This window comes from Sander lucioperca, chromosome 21, assembly GCF_008315115.2.
Source record: "Sander lucioperca isolate FBNREF2018 chromosome 21, SLUC_FBN_1.2, whole genome shotgun sequence".
In the NCBI taxonomy this organism is placed as follows: domain Eukaryota; kingdom Metazoa; phylum Chordata; class Actinopteri; order Perciformes; family Percidae; genus Sander; species Sander lucioperca.
In genome coordinates this window covers 21418004-21442234 of record NC_050193.1, presented here as the reverse complement: position 1 = coordinate 21442234, position 24231 = coordinate 21418004, and the positions used below count along the sequence as shown (strand labels likewise).

The 24231-nt window shown below is 41.5% G+C and overlaps 1 protein-coding gene across 1 annotated transcript; it reads right to left on the bottom strand.

Annotated features, from left to right (window-relative positions):
- Positions 1 to 1496: 1496 nt before the first annotated feature.
- crlf3 (cytokine receptor-like factor 3) lies at positions 1497 to 19116 on the bottom strand. Its single transcript, XM_031318730.2, has 9 exons — positions 18988 to 19116; positions 12589 to 12716; positions 8827 to 9034; positions 8034 to 8121; positions 7692 to 7869; positions 7376 to 7604; positions 5618 to 5756; positions 5329 to 5441; positions 1497 to 3413 (listed from the first exon to the last, which is right to left on the bottom strand). The coding sequence occupies exons 2-9, from the start codon at positions 12703 to 12705 to the stop codon at positions 3148 to 3150; spliced, it is 1338 nt and encodes a 445-aa protein (XP_031174590.1). The 5' UTR covers positions 12706 to 12716; positions 18988 to 19116; the 3' UTR covers positions 1497 to 3147.
- Between the last annotated feature and the right edge of the window lie 5115 nt (positions 19117 to 24231).

The following is a 24231-nucleotide window of genomic DNA, read 5'->3' as shown; positions in this document are numbered from 1 at the left end:
CTCACCAACTAGAGCTGACAGAGACAGCAACGCTCCTTGGCAGATACTAAGAAATGATAAAGTGAACTTCTCGTTTGGTTACAAACTGTTAACATATTCCACCAGATGAGTTTAAACCCCAAAAGAAGAACTTCCTGTCTGATCTGAAGCTCCACTTTATCCAAACCTTGTTATTTTGTTTTCAAGTCAAACATCTTTTCTTAACAATATTTTATATAAACACCATAACAGAAGAGAATAACTCAGGTCCTCACATTAATTAACTCTCTCAATTAAACTTCTTCACAGCAGCCAGCCACATACAGTCATGATGAGCTCGACTGTGTTAACTGAATGAAGCTGATTTAGTTCCTCACAGATTTATTAATAACCATCAAATCATACGTGCAGCTAGCATGCTCCCCAAACTCTCATCCTCCCACTATAACGGAAGGTTCGGTAAATACTGTTAGGATTGTCAAGGCAACAAAAAAAAAAAAAAAGCTAAAATAATAAAAAGTAACAGCTCGATTATTTTAAAGGCGACAGTTCAAACAAAAAGTTTATTTCTTTCAGCCTGCAGCTAAAAACTGTAAAACTCAATAACAATGTCTCTTTCCAAAGGTAATAATTGAAACATATTTTAAACTTGTTGAGCAGTTTTAACTTCACGGAGGTAGTAAAAGCTTTAATTACCTCGGCCAACGAGGTCATGGTTTTCGGTTCGTTTTGTCCGTTTGTCTGCAGGGTTACGGAAAAACTGAACTGGCGTGATTTTCATTCAACTTGGGAGTGTGGCAGAGTGCAGCACGGGACAAGGAAAGAACCCAGTACATTTTGGAGCCGATCTGAATCCCAGCGTGGATATGTGAATTATTTTCCCGTTGACATTGCGCGATCGGCCACGGCCCTGGCGGAGGTCTCCGTCTCGCCATCTCGGATGAGAACAGAACACGCTATCTCGAGATATCCGGCTTACAATATTCAACCTCTGACATATATATAGCAATTAGGGCTGCCACCTGTTAGTCGACTAATCGGTCGTTTTGGTCTTAGTCGACTAAGATTTCTTTAGTTGATGACTTTTTTCATTTTTTATGCTTATTTATGCTTAATTACTCATTTCCAAGAAACTTATGAGCACCTTTCTGGTAAACACAAAATTGAGGTAAAAGTGGTGCTTTTGCAGGATTAATTGTGGAGAAGGTCAGTTTTACAGATGGTTAATTAACTACATTTATATTGTGCTTTTCTAGTCTTAACCACCTCTCAAAGAGCACAGCTCTGTCGATTACATCAACTAATCCATTAATTGACAAAATCATATAAGTGTTAGTCGACTAAGAATTTCTTTAGTCGAGGACAGCCCTAATAGCAATTGTAAGTCGCTTTGGATAAAAAGCGTCAGCTAAAATAACATGTAAAAAGGCTGAGCTGCTCTGGGTGGGTGTTGAGAGTTTCCATGTCTACTACATTTAAACAGACATTGCTTTTCAGTCTTTTAAGAGTTGTTTTTATTTCAGAGTTTTGGGGCCAACAAGCAGCACAAAGTTTGTTCCAGCAAGCCAATGGTTTTAACTTTAGAACGTCTTTGTGCTATTTTAGGCCCCTCTGTTGCCCAAACTGCCTCAAAGCTCCAGGCTTCCACTGAGCTACATGTGCTGTTATACAGTATGTACTGTGGTTCTCCAAACCTCTGAGAACTCCAGACAGACCGACAGACAGACAACACTCAGGCTGGTTTGTGGTTTTGATGAACTGTCCCTTTAAACTTCTGATAAACAAGTTTAGAAGGCAAAGAAAAATACGAGACGAGGTGTGACTTTCACAGTGACGGGTTATTTTTAAGATACACAAATAAAGTAAAAACAATAAAAAAGACTAGCAGGTTTAGCAAATTCTAACATTTCTATCTTTGCTCTCCTGATGCTCCCAGAAACAAACTAAAGATAAAAATGTATATTCTATTCTCTCATGGCCTCCTAGGAACAGTGTGTGTATGTGTGTGTGTGTGTGTGTGTGTGTGTGTGTGTCCTGACAGGCTGTGTTTTTCATCTACAAACTGTTACTAAAAGAAGATGATGCATAGATCAAAGGCCTACTGAAACTCTTCCCCACAGCAAGGGAAGACGCCACATAAAAAATAAAAAAAAAAATAGCAAAGCTGTAAACAATGGCCAACCTTGTAAGAAGGCCAGATAATCAGACTAAAAGCCAAGAAGCTGTCACGAACACAAATATCATTTCTCCGACGTGGCTTCCTGAAGACTGAAGAAGAGCTGGATCATTGTTGGCTGATGATCTGCTGGTTCACATGTACAGCGGATGGAAACACTGACAGGGTTTGACAAAGAGTCTGGAATCATCAGGGTCCATCCCATTTCCTCAGTTGGTACGTGACTTACAGACCATTATGTGTAGCTGCTAGTAGCTTTTCCAAGGCCCCCCCGTAATAATAGGAAAAATAATAATTAGATTTAGACTTTTTACAGTGCACTCTGTATCACTCACTACAATGAATCAATCTTACATCCCCATTCATCGGTGTGTAGTGTGTGTGTTTTATTTCTATGTTACGAACTGTCAAGGGGTCGAAATGGCAGACAGAGGCGCGACGAGCGCCCGCGGGCACGGTAAGCTTTTGTGGTCGAGCGAGCTAGGGAGTGACTGGCGAGAGCTAGCGCCGTTAAAACAAAGCAGTGAACCAGAGAAAGAAAACGTTTTCGCCGATGCATCATTCATCATTAGAGATGCAACCGCAGCAAAGCATCTCACTATCGCTAACGTTATCCAAATTCATATTTAGACACAACAAATGATATATCCAGCTACAAAAAAAGTCGAAAGTTAGAACCGAAGTACAAAAAGTCTCCTCTCGCCGCATTGGTGTAAACTGGCAGGTTTTAGAATTGCAAGTAGTTGCTAGTTTCAACTCGTCTTGTTGCGAAGGTTACGCATACCCTGGGGGCTAAGCCCTTCCTGTGACGTCCCTGGTAGCTGCTAATTTGGAACTTAACGGCTGTTGGAAGAAATTCTGGGATGAAATGACTGACTGTTTCCAGACTCTGCACCCTATAGGTATAGGACAACAGAAGAGAAACATTTAAACTGGAGATGACCGAGCCTGCGGGACGAGCTCCTGGACTCCAGCAGATTAAAAAGGATCCGTTAAAACACCAGCACCTTCCAGCCGGAGTGGACGAAAGAGCAGCCGAAGAAGAGGCAGTCCACTGCCTGGTCCACCAGCCAATCAAACACCACCTCCCGGTTCCCTGAGCCGATGGTCACCCTCAGCTTGAAGTTGCCCCCCTCGCTCAGGTTGTTGTTGCTGATGGGAAACAGGTTCACCACTTCCATGTCGAAGGTGACAGCAGAGCCCACGGTGATGGCCGGCAGCTGGTTAGTCATCTCTTTACCGTTGACGAATACAGCACCTGAGAGGATAGACATCCATACTCTTCGTACTGTTGCATCACTTTATTTAATAGGTTTTTTTTAACCCTCCTGTTGTCCTCGGGTCAAATTTGACCTATTTTCAGAAAGCTTCTATATCAGAAATGTGGGTTTCTTTCAACTGAATTGTCCAAAAACATAACATGGATGGTTCCCTACAACGCTCTTCACAAGTAAAATAAATGATCAGTTCACTACTTTCATTGAATTGCGGTGTTTTATTCAATTTTATAGCATTTGTAGAAAATTTTGTCAAAAAAGATCGGTGATAAAATTTTTGGAAAAAGCCTCAAAAACATGGCGCAAAAAAGAAGAAAATACGTCAAAAAAAGTGCAATAACAAACGGCAAAATTGACAAAAGTGTGGAAAAAAAGAAGTTTTGACTTCAAATCTTGACCCAGAAAAACTAAAAGTTGCTTGGTCGGCGGGAAGACAACACAAGGGTTAAACAGTGTGTGAACCAATCAGATCATAAATCAATGTCAAATCTGGATCTGTAAAGTAAGGTTTTTAATGGAGTAGCATCTATGTGTGCCTTTAATTGTAGCTTATGTGTAGCTCATTGTTGTATCCTAAAAGCAAGCATGCATGCATTTGCTTCCTCATAAAATGTTTGCAAAGCCAAACATTTTTGAACTTGCATTGTTTACATATTCCATGTTTACTACAGGCCCCCAGGATGTGTAGTAAAGCCAATTTGACATAGCATTCATACAGTGGAACTGTGATGCCATGGAAGCCAAAAAAAAGACTTTTCACCGTAAACTTACATGGCGAAAGACACGTCTGTTAAACCGTGGATCCATTTGTCATAATAATTATTAACAAGGTAATGTTAAGATTCACTGTTGGACTCTCTGGTGCCCCCGTGTTCGAAAAAGAAACGCTGCAAAAGTGCCCTCTTTGATGCCCCTTTGTCAGATCAATAAAATGATAAATGCCCTCTATGGTGGCCCAATGTGCAATAAAACGTGACACAGTCTCCTTTAGGCTGCCCTTCCAGTGGATAAAACACAATGCAGTGCCAGAAAAGGTTTCCCTACATGCTAGAAAACATTTTACACACTGGCATTTTTTCATGCCCCTTTAGGCAGCCTGTCTGCAACACACATATTCTCTTTTTGATAAAACAGCCTATTATAAGTCTCTATTCTGCGACAATGTTTTGATTACAGTCGACTTTGTTAAGTTGCACTATCTGTACTTAAAGTGCTCATATTATGTTCATTTTCAGGTTCATAATTGTATTTAGGTTATATCAGAATAGGTTTATGTGGTTTAATTTTCAGAAAACACCATATTTTTGCTGTACTGCACATTGCCACAGCTCCTCTTTTCACCCTGTGTGTTGAGCTCTCTGTTTTAGCTACAGAGTGAGGCATCACACTTCTGTTCCATCTTTGTTGGGAGTCGCACATGCTCAGTAGCTAGGTAAGGACTACTAGCCAGAGTATGAGGGCATGCCACGCTAGCAGCTAGACGAGCATTATAACGTGTGTTACAAAGTGACGCACGTTCGTCACAGAAGTAAAGGCTGGACTACAATAGAGCTGTTTGGAGCAGTTTGTGAACAGTGTTTTCTGTTGGAGATGGTAAGTCCCTTTGGGGTGGACTTTGGGCTTTTTCACTTTGTAAACCTATAACGTGCACAAAAAAGATATATAACACAATAAAGGAAAGGGAAAAAGCATAATATGAGCACTTTAAACTACAACGTAACAAAGTTACACGTTATGTGTGAAAAGAGGTTGTGAGAATGAAGCAGTTTGTGTCGACTTTACAGTCAAACTTAATATCAAACTGGATGTACGTGAGCTTTGTTGACATAGCTATAGAATACGGCCATCCTTATCCCTAAAACAAATTGAAATGACACTCTGTCCGTGTCAGCGTACCGTTGGTGGAAATGCAGACGGCCTGGTCTCTCTGAAGTGACTCTTCCCCCCTCCCGCTGTCCACGCACACACCCAGACTGTCCCTCCGATCCATCTGACCTGCTGCAGACATCCTACACACACACACACACGCACACACACGCGCGCGCACGCACGCACACACACAGAGTTAGATTACTGTACATTTCCAAAACCATTTACATAAAAAAAAATCCAACATGACATGTATTTTTCCAGTTGGAAGGCATCCATAAATCTATTAGTTATCTGAGTGGGTCAGTGTACATACTTGAAGGTGAGCGTCTGGCCACAGAAGTAGGTGGGTGCGTTGGAGTAGAGGACGGGGCAGCGCGACTGGGAGGAGTCACTGCGTAGAGCGATGTTTCTCCGGCTGCTCAGGATGTAGCCCTCAGTGCCTGGACACCACTCTGGATCATAAGAGAGCAACCACACACACACACACACACACACACACACACACACACACACACACACACACACACACACACACACACACACACACACACACACACACACACACACACACACACACACACACACACACACACACACACACACACACACACACACACACACACACACACACACACACACACACACACACACACAGATAGCTTGTCAACAAATGTAGTTTCCAGGCCCTCAGGAAGTGCGCTGGACGCTGGGCCATGATGCCATAGGGCCCAAAAAGACTTTTCCCCATAGACTTACATGGAGAAAGACACGCCTGTAAATCAGTGGAAGCATTTTTTTCTAGCATCAAAACCCCACCGAAATGACTCGTTTTACTATCAGAAATTGAATTCCATTAGGTCCGGTAACATTTGGAAGGTCGCACCTTGTATGGCAGCCTCGGCCACAGTGTATGAATGTGTGTGAATGTTGAATAGTTGAATGGTTGAATGGTTACTGTACTATGTAGAAACGCTTTGAGTAGTCGTTAAGACTAGAAAAGCGCTATATGAATACAGTCCACTGACATTTACATTGACATACCCCAACCAAAATACATGGAAAAATTTAATAAAAAATGTAATCACAAAAAAAGTAGTTATATTCAAGGTACAGTGGCTGGGATGAGTCGATTCAGGGTGTAACTGGGATAAAAGAAAATATGACAGTGAGTATTGTGATGCGTTGACGTGTATCAACTTGCTATGATGTACAAATACACCTCCAAAGTGTGTCAAAACATACTGTACTTCTACATTTGTCAGTGTTTTATTCTTGTATGATTAAAACATTTGTAGAAAGTATAACATAGTAGAAAGTGCGGCAACACCCATCTAGGAAAATACATGTGCATGTCTAGAAATTCATGTTGCATGTCACAGGCTGTGAGCACCCTAAACCAAATTTCTTTGGTTTAGGGTCTCTCAAAACCTGGAATAAAACCAAAACTATCTGCATGGTTGCATACCACGAGAGGTAAATGTTTTTGGAAGTTATGTGTCGACTTCAGCTAGTCTCGCTTTGCCAGACCTTTCTCCGCAGCGCTGCGGAGGAAGGTCTGGCTAATCAACACAGCATTCCGGGATGGGAGAAAAACATGCTTTTTAAACCAATCACAATCGTCTTGGGCGGTGCTAAGCTCCGCACAGAGCCACCGTGCCGCTGCAAAATAGCCTCGGGAAGGAACTTGTTTTGGTGGACGTTCAAAGGTTGTTTTAGTTGTGCAACAGAAAACTCAGATTGGACAGATAGTCTAGCTAGCTGTCTGGATTTACCCTGCAGAGATCTGAGGAGCAGAGAAAGCGGAAGGAAACGGACATCGGCTAACAAGACATGCATCCGGCAGAATTTCGGGCGGCACCGGAGCAATCCCGGAAGTGGAACATCGTGGATATAGACTAACCATCAGCTAACAAACTGGGCTTTCATCATGAGTGTTACTTCAATCCTGCTACAGGTGTAGACCCATCAGCACCTCGATCGACAACATCAACGTGTACCTACTGTTCATCTTCTAAACACGTTAGCATGCAGCTGTCCCTGGGTCAGATACGGTAACCGAGTCTTCACCTACCATGCGGTGCGAGTGTGGTGTAACCCGTCTGGGGGATGCTCCAGGGGCTCCACTCGGTGCGACCCTCCCCGCGGGCGCAGACCCTGAACAGATAATCAGTGTGAGGGTCGAGGTGGAGAACCAGGAACTCGCAGTCCCGACCGATGTAGGCGTCCTCGTACTGGCTCCCCCCGCTGCCAGACCGCCGGTACTGCAGCCGATAATCCGCTGCTGTAAAGTCCTCATCCACCTGATGCACACAGATACTAATTATTGCATTTACATCACTAGGCATGGGAGTATGTTCTCTGTGTTTATTCCACACCCTCTTGCTGACCTTACACCAGCGGACCAGGGTGCCACCCGGTCTCTCCTGCAGCTCTTCTATCTGTACAGGCGGGTGGGAGGAGACGGAGCCAAGGCGGGTCACCCGGTCCCTCAGCAGACCCAGCAGGGAGTCGTCCAGCTGGGCGGAAACACACGGCACGTCCACCAACGCTGGTACCTCTGGGAGGCTGGAAAACACACAGAACACCGTAAATAAAACACCAGAAAGTACCAGAATCACTGTCCAGGATAGTTACAGGCGCTTTTTTATTTTTTATCTTGGAATATTATTGCCCATAGCAGGCAATTTGTTTTGCTCTATAGATACACCTGCAGCCTGCCTCTGTCCTACCTGTCCAGTTGGATGTGCATGGCCTTCTTGGTGAAACTGCCCAGTTTGTCCTCCTTCTCCCCGAGACCACAACGCAGAGCTGCTTCCCCTGGAGAGACAGAGACTATATTTAAATATCTGACACATGTACGACTTTCTTATCTGACTGGAATTGAGGGTAACATTTTATCAGAAGTAAGGATGCAAACAGCAAGCTTTTTCATTGTTGATTAGAAATTGTTTAGCCACAAAAAAAGTCAGAAAACTGGGAAAAATTGCCGAGGTGACAGCCATTAATGTCTTGTTTTGCTCGACCAGAACAGTCTAAAACCCTAAAGGTTATATTTTATTATGACATAACCAGTGTTTTCCCTAGGTCTGTGGAAGACTTAGGTGCACGTGTTTGGCGGGGGGGTTTAGGGGTCCTCCCTCAAGACATTGTTTTCAATAAAAAATATATATCATTTTGGACCTTATTATTACCACATCTGTGTCTAGAATGTTGGAAAAGCTGAAGCAGATAATAAATAAATAACTCCCAAAAGAACTTATGGACAAAACTTGCTAAAGAAATCCACTGGGGACCAACTACAACCACTAGATCTGGGAAAAGTCATTTAGTTAGTTTTGATTTGTGATTTTACATTCATTCGGCTTAGGTGGAGCCCAAAACAGCTTGGGTCCTGCGCCTAAGTCTTACAATGGTGGGGAAAACCCTGATAACAACAGCAAAACCAGTACCAAACAACCACTCCTTTGCAGATGGCGTCTGTCCAACAGCAGAGAGAGTCAATGTTGTATTTCAGGGACCCACCTTCTCTGAGCAGCTCGTCGGCCTGGCCCACCCCGTGCTCAATGAGGCTCTGGCAGTCATCTAGAGGTTTGACGCTGTCCGCCTCGATGGCGTCCACCTCGGCCAGCAGGGTGGCCAATCGCTCCGTCAGCAACTGACTCGCTGCCGCCTGCAGCTCCGTGAAGTGGCGCCGGAGGGCCTCGCGGGCCTGACCCGAGCTGCCCCGGACCTAAGGAACAAAGAAAAGATAGATGAAAGTAACCACACTTACTGTCCCTCTGAAAAGAGTATTGGCTGTTATAAAACATCACCATTCTGATTTACATATATGTGATTTCAAAACCTCACAGCCAAGATTTGGGCTGGTACAACCACAGACACGTCATTGCTTCAATACTAAAATACTTCTCATTTTGTATTGTATTTTTAAAAAAAAGGTGTTGACATGTTTTTGTTTTTTAGAGTTTCAAGTTCTTTGTCATATGCAACATGAGAACAGAGAAGCAGTTGTTGGCTATGAAGATCTTAGATCTAAGGATCCCTCAAACCATTTTACACATATTTAAATGGACATATTTAATGGACATTGTTGGACAACTTCAGGACAGATTACAATTACATTTTTGGTACAGACGTGCAGAAATCACAATGTTTATTTCATTACTATTGAAAAATCCCACAAAAAGACCGAAACCAACATGTCTTAGTCTGCCTCCGCTCCAAGCCTATTGGTTCCTACTGAAGATGTAAATCTTTTAAAAAAACAACCCACAAATATATATAGGCCTACTCATGTAGTTTTTTTTTTGTAAGTCTCAGTAATTTCCAAAAAAAAAAAAAACAGCTGGTCACTGTAGTTTTTATCAAACAAACAGGAGGAAATAGTGCACTTGTTGGGGACTATTTTCAGCAGCGGATTAATCCACATTTGGTGCTCTAGTGAGTATTTGTGGCAGCAGGACGGTGTGTGTGGGATTGAATCAAAATAAACTACAGTGTGTGTTCATGGTAATGAAGGAATATGTCACCCAGGGCAACAATGAGGCTCATTGATGTGTTTTATGAACAATGGAGCTCTATGGCACAGAGAAAGAAGGCTCCACTACTAATATCATACACATTGTAGCACAGACTACCCTTACTGACGAGCAGCTTGTCAGGAAGCTTGCAGGATTGTCATCAGCGGTAGAGGTCGTGTTTCAGTTCCTCTTTGCAGAACACACTTTTATACACAACACATAAGTGCGCACACACACACACACACACACACACACACACACACACACACACACACACACACACACACACACACACACACACACACACACACACACACACACCTGGTACATGATACAATTATTTACACCTTCACTGTGTGGCATCAATTGTTGTGGGCAGGTGATGTAAAACTTAAATAAGGAGGCAGGAAACAGGAAATTGTGACAGAAAAATGTACACATATCATTAAATCTCTGAGCACAGCATGCAAACAGCTTTAGTCTTTATCATACAACTATATTTTGTGAACCAGTTTTATGTCCCAACGTTTCCCTTCTTGCCTAAAGTTTGTCATTGTCGTGCTCGGCAGCCTGGCAAATTCCCTCTTTGAATACGAGATAGGAGATGCATAATCACAGGCTGCTTCCACCATTCTGTTCCTATCACACATGCATGTACACACGCACATGCACACACACACAATGAGTCTACACAGAGAGTGATAGAAAGATAGCAGGAAACGGAAGGCTGATTGACAACTGCTGCACTGATAAAGCATGGACATCACTTCCTGACTACTATCAGCGCAGCACAGACGACCAGCGATCAATATTTTGTTGAAATAATAAGTCAAACTAAAAATATAACCAGACATCATCAAACATGGGAGGAGATGATCTGACATCAGGCGAATGTTTGGATGACTCCTCTTACAGGGAAAAGATGCTGCAGTGATAGTATTGTCAGTTTTCAAACACACACAGTATGGTATCTCCAGTCTTATTCTCATTGTGTGTTTGTGTGTAATGTTTCCTGGATTCCTTTAATCTGGTGGTGAGCCATCCCTGCTGTGGGAAAGAAGGGGGTTATGGGAAAGAAAGCCCAAAGATAATGTATGATGGAGCAGCTGGGATTGGGTGGAGGGAGTCTCTGACACACAAACATAGAAGTCATTTAAAGCTGGGGTAGGCAGTTTTCTGGAAAAGGCCAAACAAACGGCAGAATGTGAAAATCCCAGCCCTCCTCCTGCAGCAGTCCCCTCTCTGTCCTCAGCCCCTTTCTTCATACAGTAACCTGTATGAGTACTAGTCATTCATTTCAATTATCCACATCATGATTGTGATCCTGATGCCATTATATAGCGGCAATTCTATGAGAATGACCGTCCTGTTTTCTTTGTGAAGTCAGGGTTTTCCAGGATGCTTTGGGCACCACCGAAGCCAAATGAATGTAAAATCCATGTGAGCATCAAAACTAACTGACTTTTCTTAGATCTAACGATTGTAGTTGGTCCCCAGTGGACCAGCAAGTTTTCTCTTTAAGCTTTTTCAGTGTTATTTATTTATTATCTGCTCTAGGTTTTCCAACGTTTTAGACACAGATATACTAAATTGCATATGTTTTTATTAAAAACGTAACTTAAAGGGAGGACCCCTAACCCCCCGCCACATACAGTGCACCTAAACCTTCCACAAATGTAGGGAAAACACTGCAAACTGTAATTCGAGGCTTTAGCTAGCTACTGTACATAACCATGAACTTGAACTAGCCGCCACTGTGAGCATTTGGCTAAAGTTAGCAGAAGGCTAAACTATTAACAACATTTTCTCTCAATCTCTGAAAACGCTTTGCAGATATTGACACGTTTTATTGCGTTTATTTTAAAATAAATGACTTAAAACAAATTGAAAAGGATACTCTGCCGCAGTGAAGAGAATATATTAATGCTTTCAAAAGACAACCCAACAAATGATTTTACTTTCCAATTTCACACATGTAAACAATTGTTGATAAATTAAAAACGAGTCAGAGCTGTACGTTTTTGGACAAGAATCTGGCCTCGTCCCTCTCCACTAAGACGTGCATAGCAACAGGAAATAGCAGCATTGTTTACAACGAGCAGCCGGAGGGGTAAATCTAGACAGCAGGAGGAAGGAAGAGATAGCAGAGAGAGAGAGAGAGAGAGAGAGAGAGAGAGAGAGAGAGAGACCCCCCCTTGGGACTCTGTTGGGTCAGGGGCTAACCCACTTCATATTACCCTGGACTGATTGCGTGCGTGCGTGCGTGCGTATAAAACCATTAAAATCCATTATCAGTGGTGGAATGTAACTAAGTACAAATTCAAGGTACTTGTAAAGTATTTCCACTTGCTGCTCCTTTATTCTACTCCACTACATCTCAGAGGTAAAAATGGTAGTGTTTACTCCGCTACATTTATCTGACAGCTTTAGTTACTCTTCAGATTTTTCATCCGCTTCCTGTCCAGTAAACCTGGAATCTGCAGATGTGTTGATTTTGAATGCATTGTGATAAACTGAAGGATGCCGTGTGCCTTTTATGTGTTGAGAAAATGCTCCGACTTGATCTAAATAAAAGTATTTTCAAAGCCTCCTTGATTCACTGGAAAATGCATCATCACAAAAGAATTGAACCGGACTCTAAAAAGGAGTTATAAGCCGAAAGTGCTTCATAAAAACAGCCAAATGGTGGTGCTATCCGGCCTGTTTAGTCCAAGTCTGTAAGTCTGATCTGTGTTATGTGCAGTGGTGAGGCACAGTGTGGTACCTGTTTGCGGGCCTGGTTGAGGCCATTCAGGCGCTGCTGGAGTTCACTGCGGTAGTTCTGGGCCGCCTCGATGCTTTCTTTCGCCTCCTGCAGCATCACGTCCACCTCCACAGACATCCTCCCGCCTCCTGACACACACACACACGAAAGAGAAAATTTACAAGATGCGGTATAACCTGAAACTAGACACAAAAGAAATACTGCCACAATACTGTGTTTCAATGAGTGTAAAATGTTGTCAGCTAACGCCTTGAGGAATCGTTATTTATCTTAGGTTTACTGGTAAAGTTACTGTTGATTATTACGATCTTTTAAAACACAAACATCAAATTGTCTCTGCTGCTGTCTCGTTTTTAAGAATTGCAATTTTTCCTCTTTGTTTATAAAAGATGGAAAAGTCTGCACACTGATAATGTTCCCATGAACATATTTTATCACCACCAAGTGACATTACAAGCATCAAGCTCTCCTTCAGACGCTTGAAACGCCACTTGGTGGTAACTAAATACATGTTCATGGGAGCATTATCTAGTGTGCGGACTCTATTTTTCTGTATTGAGCATGCTCTTCTGTCCAGCAGCTAGTATTCATCTTCTGGATGTGCATGCTTTTGTAAACCCTTTTTTTCCCCTCTTGGTTTATAATCACACTTATTAATGTGAACGGTTTTCACTGGAACTACTGTCGCTGTTAAATTTTCCAGGGTTATAATGTGATATTTCTGTTTTTTCCTTTTTAATACATTTGCAAACAACATCCAGTTTTTGCTTTGTCATTATGGGGTATTAAGTGTACATTGATGAGGGAAAAAAATGCATTTTAAACAATTTTAGCATAAAGCTGCAACATAGCAAAATGTGAATAAGTGAAGGGGTCTGAATGCTTTCTGAATGCGCTGTATATGGAGTCAAATAACCTGCATCCTCAACCACAAAAACTACAGGTACAACGCTGCATGCAGAGCATTTTGACTGGTAGAGAACGTGTGGCAACAAGAAAACCACTTCCTACCGCCACCAGTCAGCAACCAACCAGTTAACAGCACTACTTTATGAGTGAGATCAGTACGCGGCAGCGTGGGATCAGACTGATACTGACCTTTATAGCCTACAATTTGAATAAGGACTGCTCAGTCTGATACAACATGAACCTTCCTTGCAAAAATAAAACACAAAATAGGTGTACTTAGTAAGCAATCCTGAGCCCAGACCACACTGAGTGAGGCCCAGCAGGCAGGGGTCCTTCCTGTGACCTTAGCATCCATTATCAAAGATGACTAAAATAATGCTGCTGCGCTGCTACATTTGGTTATTTTGGCTGCGTGTTAAATGTTAAGGCCATTCGGTGTAAAATGTGAAAACTGATAGCACAGAACACAAAGTAAAGTCAACATGTAGAGTTGGTCAGGTTTTAAAACAACAGCTCTAACGTCAGTGTTAATGTCACCGCAGTCACAAACGCATACAACTGCTTCTGAAAGTTTGCAACTCACCATCTACGGCAACATGTCTCACAGAAACACTTTTCCGCATACAGTGTATGCAACAAAATACATTAAAGTAGTAGAGTATTTCCCCCTGGTATTCACTGATAAAACTCTCAAATGTCTTCTGAATATTAATTGTAAAGCATCAGTGTGGGTTCAAGCTAGAGATGGTCCGATACCATTTTTTGCTTCCTGATACCGATTCTGATACCTGAACTTGCGTATCGGCCGATACCAAGTACTGATCCAATACTAGTGTGTCATATATTTTATTATGTTTTAACAACTGTATACTACTATCCCTGTATGGATGTGATATTATTTCTATCTTTGTTGTCGGTCTGGCTCAGGTTAAGCTCTTTGTGAAACATGAACAAACAAACAATGAATGCCACAGAACTTTCTTTTATTATCCAGTTTGACAGTCAGTTATAACGGAAAAAGAACATAAATAAACTACTTTAACGTAGATTTTCTTTAGGGCTTTATTACGTGGTATCAGATCGGTGCATAAACTCCAGTACTTCCAGATACCGATACCAGTGTTTTAGACAGTATCGGAGAACATCTCTAGTTCAAGACAAATAAATACTTAAAGACAATGAAATAAAAGCGCTGCAACATCACGTTGTAACAGCATCCTTTCACTTCCAAAATAAGATGTTCAATGCAAACTTTCATTAATTCATAGCATAAAATATAAAAATATATTGCCAATACACGTATTTGGAGTTCATAGCACCATCAGACTAGGGCTGCACAATCAATCGCAATTTTATCGAAATCGCAAAATCTCAGGGGGGGCGCAATATTTGTTAAAGGCAAAATATGTGTCAAACCATTCTGAATGAAGTACTGTGGTGCTGCAGAGATGTCCCGGGCCTACAAATCCTATCCTACAGACTAAAGGAAAACATCTTTGTTTGGTACAGATTCTTGAAAAAATAAAAATATCACACTACATGACTATAGTACATTTTTATTTGTGTTTCAATGAAAATGAGAATGATGATCCAAAAAATGTATCATTCCTTCCAATATTGTGAATCATATCGCAACATCAGTCAAAATAATCGCAATTTTCCTCATATCGTGCAGCCCTACATCAGACCCAGAAACTCTGACTTGAACATTGATATTAAAAAATGGAGGGCAAAAACATCATGGAAATCTTGGTTCACTCTGCAGACAGAATGAAAGTGAAGATGAGATGAATTTCCTTTTACACTACCCTAAATGTCTTCCTGTCAAAGCAGTCTATTTTTGGTGAAAGAATCAAGGGGACTTAAAACCAATTCATCTATTGACTGCATTTTTAATGAATTGATTATTGGTAACTTAATCCCACAGCCTAAGGAGAAATCAAATTGCATTTTCTGTCAGAATAACAGGCCAAAACCCCCAAAGGTATTTACTATGATATAAAACTGAGAAAATGAAATGGTCACATTTGAGCAAGCAAATGTTTGTTGCATTTCTGCAAATTCATTTTCTGCTGATCGCCTAATCAATTAATCAACTAATGGTGTCAATGCTGACACTGATCCACTACAGTGTATCAGAGCAGTGCATCCGTAACTGTTTCCACAGAAAAATAGAAGCATTTTGATCTTTAAAAGTTGATTTCAGTGGGCAACATTGTGCATTTGTCATGCTTTTTATTTTATTTGTTTAATATCCTCAATTGTTTTGTCTTCCATATACACACACACACAATACTGTATGTGAGAGGCACTTTTTGGGTGAAGACCTTCCCTTTAATACACCTCTCCTGACTGTGGACTAATATGGAGTAACCTGCATCCAGTTATACCAGTGAAACTCATTCATGCACCACACCATATTAGAAAACAACAACGCTTACTCCAATCTTCAGGTGTTAAAGTATTCAAATGATCAAGGTTTACAAAAGTAACTTTCTTTTTTTCTTCGTCCTCCTCAGAGCTGAAAGTAATGACACAACCTGGCCCCTGGCTGCGGTCGGCCACGCTTCCTTTACAGCGCCTAAAGAGGAAGTCCCTGACAGGCTTCATGCTTCTGCCACATAAAGTATGTACACTATCCTCCTGTGGCCCAGGAGGGCATCTTACATCACACTACAGTGACTGTAGCATCTCAACATTCAATCCATAATGAGCTCATCTAAACGCTGCATACCACAGCACCATGAAAACGTGAATCATCTGTAGGATGAATACGGTTATTCACTGTAAATATGAGAACTATGCACCAGAAAATCCTGCATGTACAAGAACATGTTTCATTCTTGTCACACTTATAAGATAAGATAAGAGACATAAGCTGTGATTCAATACCCACCCTAGCAACAGTGTGTTCACTCTGCTGCTAAAGAGCAGAATCAGAATCAGAATCAGGAGCAGCTTTCTTATGTAGCATAAAGGGACTTCAACTGCATTTCGTTGTGCAACCCTGTGCTGTACAATGACAATAAATGAACCTTGAACCTTAATATTGTAATAGGAATATTTTGTCATTTTAGGGAATTGTTTGCTTGTTTGGGTTTAATCAAGAATCTGTTGTAGGGCTGTGTTGATTTTAATGTAATGTATACTTTATTGCTGTTTTCACTCTGTTGTTAAAACACACACACACACACACACACACACACACACACACACACCCTATACATGCACTAATGGAGAGATGTCAGAGTGAGGGAGCTGCCCATGGAAAGAAGCCCCGAGCAGTTGGGGGTTTCGGTGCCTTGCTCAATTTTCCTAGCCTCATTAGTGTCTCGTGGTTGTATGTTATTATCTTGTTATTTTGCTATTGTTATTAGCATAAATTGTTCACGGAGCGGACACAAAGGCAGCTGGACAGATCCGCACCATTCTAGATTATTATCTTGATTCATTATTAGATTAGCCCTAATCGTTTTTATTACCTAAAAGCCCAAGTTGCTGTATTCAAATTGTTTGTTTTGTCCGACAAACTGTACAAGTGTACCCAATGAAGTGGCCGGTGAGTGTATACTTATCATTGAATTTGTTGTTCAATGAAAGTCCATGAATGGGCCTAAATTAGGCTAGATGTCACAGAACATTTTGATCAGATCCCACAAAACCAGTAAACTGATCTACTGTTCTCTAGTATATGCATATACCCACATTAATTCAAATGTAGAGCTACAGAATTATGCAGGCATGCACTCACTCACTCACTCTGACATAAACAACATGCACACAGATATCTGTCTCCCCCTCTCTCCTTTCTGTTAACAAACCAGCAGCCATTACCAGACACCCTAAACATAGATTTTGTTTTTCTTTATGCTCTAAAAAAAAAAAAAGGATGCCAGCCCTCTCCCCATCTCTTTAATCCTGTAGTTTATAATCCCTCTTTCTCTCCAGAATCTACCGAAAATTCAAAGTGAACGGTGGACACTTTGCCAAGCAAATGTCAAACTGGTTTGTCCTATAACACCAAAATTCTATTGTCTGTATATAATACGGGTGTGGCTGGATCTAAACCTAACCCAAACAAACCTGTATTCTTTACAGTTGCATGCTTTTTATGTAAATGTGCAGCCAGAGAGTATCAGCAGTGTGCTTTACAGAGTATTTAGGTCAACCTGCATGTAATGATGTCCTACTGTCCCGCTTTCACAGGTCTGTCAGACTGTTTACGGTGTTCTAAATATGCAGTGAAACAACCAAGCTCTGCCTAAAGAGGAAAAAAAAGTCTTAAAGAAGCTTCTTGAGGTGAGAAAAGCCAACACAAAAGATTACAAACCTTGACTGATCAAACACACCTGAATAAAGGGTTTTGTTGTGTTGCGTTTGCACGTACTTGTTTATTCAGCTTCATCATTCTGTTTTTATATTCTTATTAATATCCTCATGTTGTTTTTAAAGTATTTAAGGCGACGAAAACAGTATTACCATGCTACACACTTGACAAACCTAAAAGAAAAACACAATTTAACTTTATTTTGTTTATGTAAAGCACTTGAATGCTTCATACCGTTATTGACCCAATCTGTCAATAAATGTCAAGTTTAAAGAAGCTTCTTGGAATTCCTTTAAGCATGCTGCACATGCTATGACTAACATGAAAGCTATGAAAGGCACTCAAGTGCTAACCCACATTATTATTATTATTAGAGCAGACAACTGACAAGAAGAGACAGACATGTCTCAACTCGCTCACAACTTCCGTATTTAGTAGTTATTTCATCAAGTTTAACCTCCGCCCACCAGCATTGAGGCTGCTCTAGTCTTCTTTAGAAGTTCAACAACGTAAAATGCATAATTACATAATTCACGATGCATTTGGAGTCGGAATGTCACAAGGAGGCAGGTCGCTGTAATTAGCCCTGGTAATCTTAATTTATTTGGCGTGTGGAGAAAACTAATACCAAACTCCGTTGAGAAATCTCTCATTTTTAAGTTGGCGCTGCTGTCAGCAAACCCAGATACATCACAATAATATATATAAGAGTTTCCCTAAATTAATAATGTATTTGAGACAATTCGGCGTAGAAGCTGTTCACTAAGCAACATCTTTATCCAAGAAATGTCAACTTCAGTTGACGGTCGTTACTGTGTATTTTGGTGGAAGAAGATGATGACAATAACAGACGAACTAGCTTAAAAGTTGTCAGTATTAGCTGTAAATAAGAATGAAAGAGTGCTACTGATGATATAGGTGATTCCGAAAAGCTACGACTTATGAAATGCACTATTTTAATAGACGACATTTTAATGGTTACCTTCTCTCAGTAACGTTAAAAGACAAGAAGGAAATTTGGGGCTAGCTTGTGGCCAAAAGACAATGATCAACTCTCGGATCATGCTTGGGAAAGCAAACACAACAAGCAACGAAAGAAAACAACGACTAATCGGTAAAATTGAAAAGCGCACCTTCTTATACGGAGAAGTGTTCAAACATACCTGTTTTACTGCTTTGTGGTAGCCATTTAGTCCCAAACTTTCTGAATCAGCTCCTTGCCACCGCTACACCACCGCTAGATATGCCGAAGTTTTACTCAAGTCCAAAAATGACACTTCCGAGAATTTTGGGACAGCAGCCAATCACAGAAAAGGTAATTTTGATCGACAAGAAAATCAGCCAATCGGATTGAGATATGCTTTGTTATCCCCTCCCTCATCAACCGATCAAAGTGAACTGATGTAATAAATTGATGTGAACCAATCTGGACCGTGCTGTGGTAAATGTACACATTTAAAGTCATGTTGTTGTTGTTGTTGTTGTTGTTGTTGTTGTTGTTGTTGTTGTTGTTGTTGTGTTTGTGTATATTTATTTACTTTATTGTATTTATTTCATATTTTATTATTTTATCTTTTATATTCTTTTATTATATGTTTATTAGTAGCCTAGTAATATGCCATCATCACTATTTTACTTACAGCCTTTGTATTTAAGTTGATGTATCACTATGTTTATAATTAAATAAAGTACATTTGGGTGTATGTGTATATCCATTTTTTAAAGTATATTTTCTCATGCACTAATAAAAATGTTTACATGTTGCAATTGCACTGTAAGCATCTTTAAATAAAACTACAATCTTTACAAAAATTTGACAGTACTGCAGTATTTTACATGCAGCGCCACGTACGTTTATATGACTTCATGAGGTTGATGCCAAATACAGAACATTGCCTATTTATTTATATATAATTTGTTATTTCAGTACCTTTTATTTGCACAGATATTTAGATCCCCAACTCCCCTAAAAGAGACCTGAAAGACACAAAAATAAGAGTTTTTGGGGTGAAAAACTATGAATCAGTCAACCTATTTACTAATCCTGCAACAATTGATATAAGAAGTCAAATCAGTGATGTAGGCTATATATAACAACACATCCACATCATAGCAAAAATAAAAAGTAAAGTACAATGAATCTGAGGTTTGACAAGGCCAGTAGTGAGTGAGTGATCTGACAGTCACTGTAAAGGTGTAAATAGGTTTGCTTCCTTTCTCAAGGAATCAGGTAGTATAATAGTCTCTATGTAGAGTGACATCGCCCTCTATTGGCTATAAGGTATACAGCACGTGTGCAGGCTGTCTGCTTGAATAGCTGAATAAAGACAGGTAACAAGCTAGGCCAAACACATTCACAAATTCTTCTCATCGTTTATAAACGCACTATATGGCTCCCAGATTATTAAAAATCCATGTCTGGATGGATCGGAGACATCTTTTTTTTTTCTCTCTTCCCAAATATGCTTTATACTTTTTTCATATTGAATTCAGTCTATAGCAGTTTTATTACAGTTAAACCTAATGGCTAGTGTAGCTGGAGCATGTTTGAGAGACCATATGTGTAACGGGTACCGGCTTGGCACCCGTTAGCAGGTTATTGTAATAATCCTGTAACAGCAGGAAAAAGTACACATAAAGAAGTGAGACACAACGACGTGTTGTTCTTTCTCCATTCAACTGGATTATGAACTCACGTACGGCACTCCCAAAGTGTACCAGATGCTGTGAAAAGCTACTACTGCCACCTACTGGCGCAATATGGATTAGCTTATTTTTCTCCTTACTTTTAAATGATCAAACTATAAATTAAGGTACCCAAAAATATGAAAATCCATCTTCAAAGCAAAACAATAAACTCTTAAAAAAAAACAAATATACCTTTGTATCACAAAACCCTTTTTGTGAGTATCACATTCATCCCGACAGACAAAAATGGCTCCCGACATTTTCAATTAAAATTGGCTCATGCCCCCTTTAAACTCACAACATTATGCATTATGTAGAGAAACCTCAGGTACTTAAAACACTACTTAAAAGCCAAGCCTCTGCGGGGGAATGTATGCAGCCTGCATAGGGTAAATATATGGCATGTACAGTGCCTGGGTGTATATGATATGGCGTGGGTGCGGTATGCAAGGCAGCACGTATGGAACAAGTGAGTGTGGAGATGAAGTGTGCTCAGTAGCAACTGCAGCAGGTGAGTATGGATCTGTGTGAATAGAAACTGAATTGATGTTAGCATGTGACTCCACTGACGGCTCACCGAATGAGTCATATGTGAGGAATCTACGTGGTCGTCTGTCACGTACAGACCTTCTAACCTCTGTCTGGTTGTGCTCAACAGGAGGAGTCAGGGGTCCGCTTTCAGTATCTGAGTCCGATTGCCCATTGGCTCCATGTTCTTCTTCGGGCCTGGGGGGGTCAGGTAGATTTTCATCAATGCTTTGTTCAGTTTCATCTTGTGTAGGTAACAGGACATGGTCTGGTAAGTGTTCAGGTACAGTATGGCTTTCCATCCCTACAGGTTCTGGAGCAGCTGGATCTGTTACCGAAGTACGGGTAGGATTTCTCTGAGGCAGAGTCAGTTGTTCATGCAGGGTAAGCGGTCTCTTGTCTGTTCTTGTTGCCGGTATCCTCAACCAGTAACCTGAGGCACAGTCATCATCTGAATCCGAGTTGTCGCTCTCATCTCTTCCCTTTTGTATGTCTGTCTGTTTTTCTCGTCTTTGTTTATGTTTTTGCTTCTTTTCCGGAGGTGAAATGATTTCAACAGGTAGATCATTTACCAGCAATAGGAGATTACGGTGCAGTGTTCTGGTTTTTCCCTGGTCTCCGGTTTCAGAACAGACAATGTACACTGGACTATCAGAAAGCTGCTTTTTGACCTAAACGGTCTTCTCCCAGTATGATCTTAATTTGCCTGGGCCTCCACGTACACTGAGATTCCTGACCAGAACCCGGTCTCCTGGTTGCAGCACCATTCCCTTGACTTTCCTGTCATAAGTTACTTTCCCTCTTGCACTGGACTTTTTGCTATTCTCACTAGCAATCTGGTAGGCTTCTGACATTCTCCCAGCCCATTTTTCGGCATATCCTCTGGGTGAGTATGGTTCCTTTTCTTCTCTGAACCCAAACAGCAAGTCAACAGGAAGATGTGGATGACGGCCGTAGAGGAGGAAAAAGGGTGAGTAGCCCGTGGATTCATGTCTGGTACAGTTGTAAGCGTGTATAACATGCGGGAGGTGATCCTTCCACCGCAGTTTCTCGCTTTCAGTCAATGTCCTCAGCATCTGGAGTATGGTGCGGTTCAACCGCTCAGCTGGGTTTCCCTGTGGGTGGTAGGGTGATGTTCTCGAGTGACCAACTCCAGACAGTTGTTGCAATGTTTCGAATAACTTATTTTCAAATTCACGGCCCTGGTCGTGATGTAGTTTGGATGGGTATCCAAATCGGGGTATGAAGTCACTGAAAATACGCTCGGCAGCTGTTTTTTCGCTCTTGTTCTTTGTGGGATATGCCTGAGCAAATCTGGTGAAGTGGTCAATCACTACCAAAATATATTCATACCCTCCACAACTGGCTTCCAAGTGTAAGTAATCAATGCACACCAGTTCTAAAGGGAAGCTGGATGTAATGCTACCCATAGGAGCACGAACGTGTGCGACAGGTTTCTTGGCTTTAATGCATGGGCATTTTCGTGTGACATAATCCTCTATTTCTTTTGCCATAAAAGGCCAGTAGAATCTCTCCCTAGCAAGGTGAAGTACTTGGTCAAGGATGCTAAACCAGGCATTACCACCAAGAGTGTCTGTCAGATCCTGTATCCTGGGCAGCGGGTGTCGGTCAGTGACAGTCTTTTTATTCAGAAGGCGATAATCGATGCATAGCCGCAGGCTGCCATCTTTCTTTCTGACACACACCACCGGGACAGAATACGGGGACTTGGACTTGACTATCCAGCCTCTCATCAACAGTTCTTGTATGTACTCTTTCACCTCTTTAAACAATGGCTTTGGGACTGAAGAATATGTTCTTTGAACAGGTATTTCATCCCGCAGAGTGATCGACATTTGCAGGCTTGGTATGCATCCTATATCATTGCTGTCACGTGCAAAAGCTCCAGCTTCTTCACAGGGCATCTTGTTAACCACTGCCTGTTTTTCCTTATCCAGGTGACTGACATCAACACTAGGTTGCCATGGAGATGGTCTGGAGCTGGCACAGGTTGAGACAGCACTGTTGACTGTCACTGTTGGCTTGGGCAGGTCAGGTGAGTCAAGAGAGTCTGGTGAAATCACTTTTTCAACATTATGGATTCTGCCAATGGCTGTCTTTCTTGGGATGGTGATTGGGTGCTTTGTGTTGTTTCCAATGGGTACAGCTAAATATGGTTTTCTTGGATTTTGCACTTCCAGCAGACCTTCGCCAACATCCAGTTCAAATAGCTGTACATTGTTGTCATCAGGTTCAAACAGAAAAACTGAATCAGACGAATCCATGTTGGGTGGGACTTGGCACTTGACCCAGGTCACCTGACCTGCTGGAATGACAGTGTCTTGTCTGCCTGTACGTAAAAATCCACACTTCATAACAGGTTCATTGGTCTGGATGAACTGTACAAGGAGCTCTGCCTTTTCTTGTGGTATCGACATGGCATCACAGAGCAGGCTGATGAGCGTTGGAACAAGTTTTTCAGGTTGCTCCTGTATGATCTCCTCCAGCACATTAAAACCCAACAGTGGTCTCTCAAGAGCAAGACTACTAACAAGAAAAGGCACAGTGATCGACAAACCAGGGTTTTCATTACCTTTCAGGTTGATAGTAAGAGCAACCCAGCCATCAAATAGGATGATTTCACCATTTACTGCATAAACTTTCAAATCTTCTTCATCAATAATTTCACTGAGTGGATTCACAGGGGTGTCTGGCAGGTATTTATTTTTCCAGTTCCGTATCTAGCAAAGCCGCAACAGCTAAACCATTCATATTACAATGGGTGAGAGCTTTTCTCCCAATGAGCTTGGCTAGGCGTTCACTTTTGCTGTTGGGTAAAACATGAAAGGGTGCTTGGGATTCCTCATTTGGTTGTCTCTGTCTGTTGTCCTTTGTTACAATGTCTTGTGTCTGAGTGTTAACTCTCGCCACACATAGTTTGTCAGACTTAGCAGCATGACATGTGTCGGGTTGGGACAGCTGGGGCCCGGTCACTGTCTGTCCCCTGGCAGGGACCGGCTCCAGTTTCCCTGGCGCGTTGGCTTCTTCAGGCAGCCCACTGCCCTGTGCCCATCTTCCAGCCCTCACAATTTCCGAATCACTGAACTGCTCCTTTAATCCTTCTTCAATTTGGCGGCAAACACTATTGTAGCTGATGTCTGACCCCTGATCTCCAACCTGACCCCCCTGAA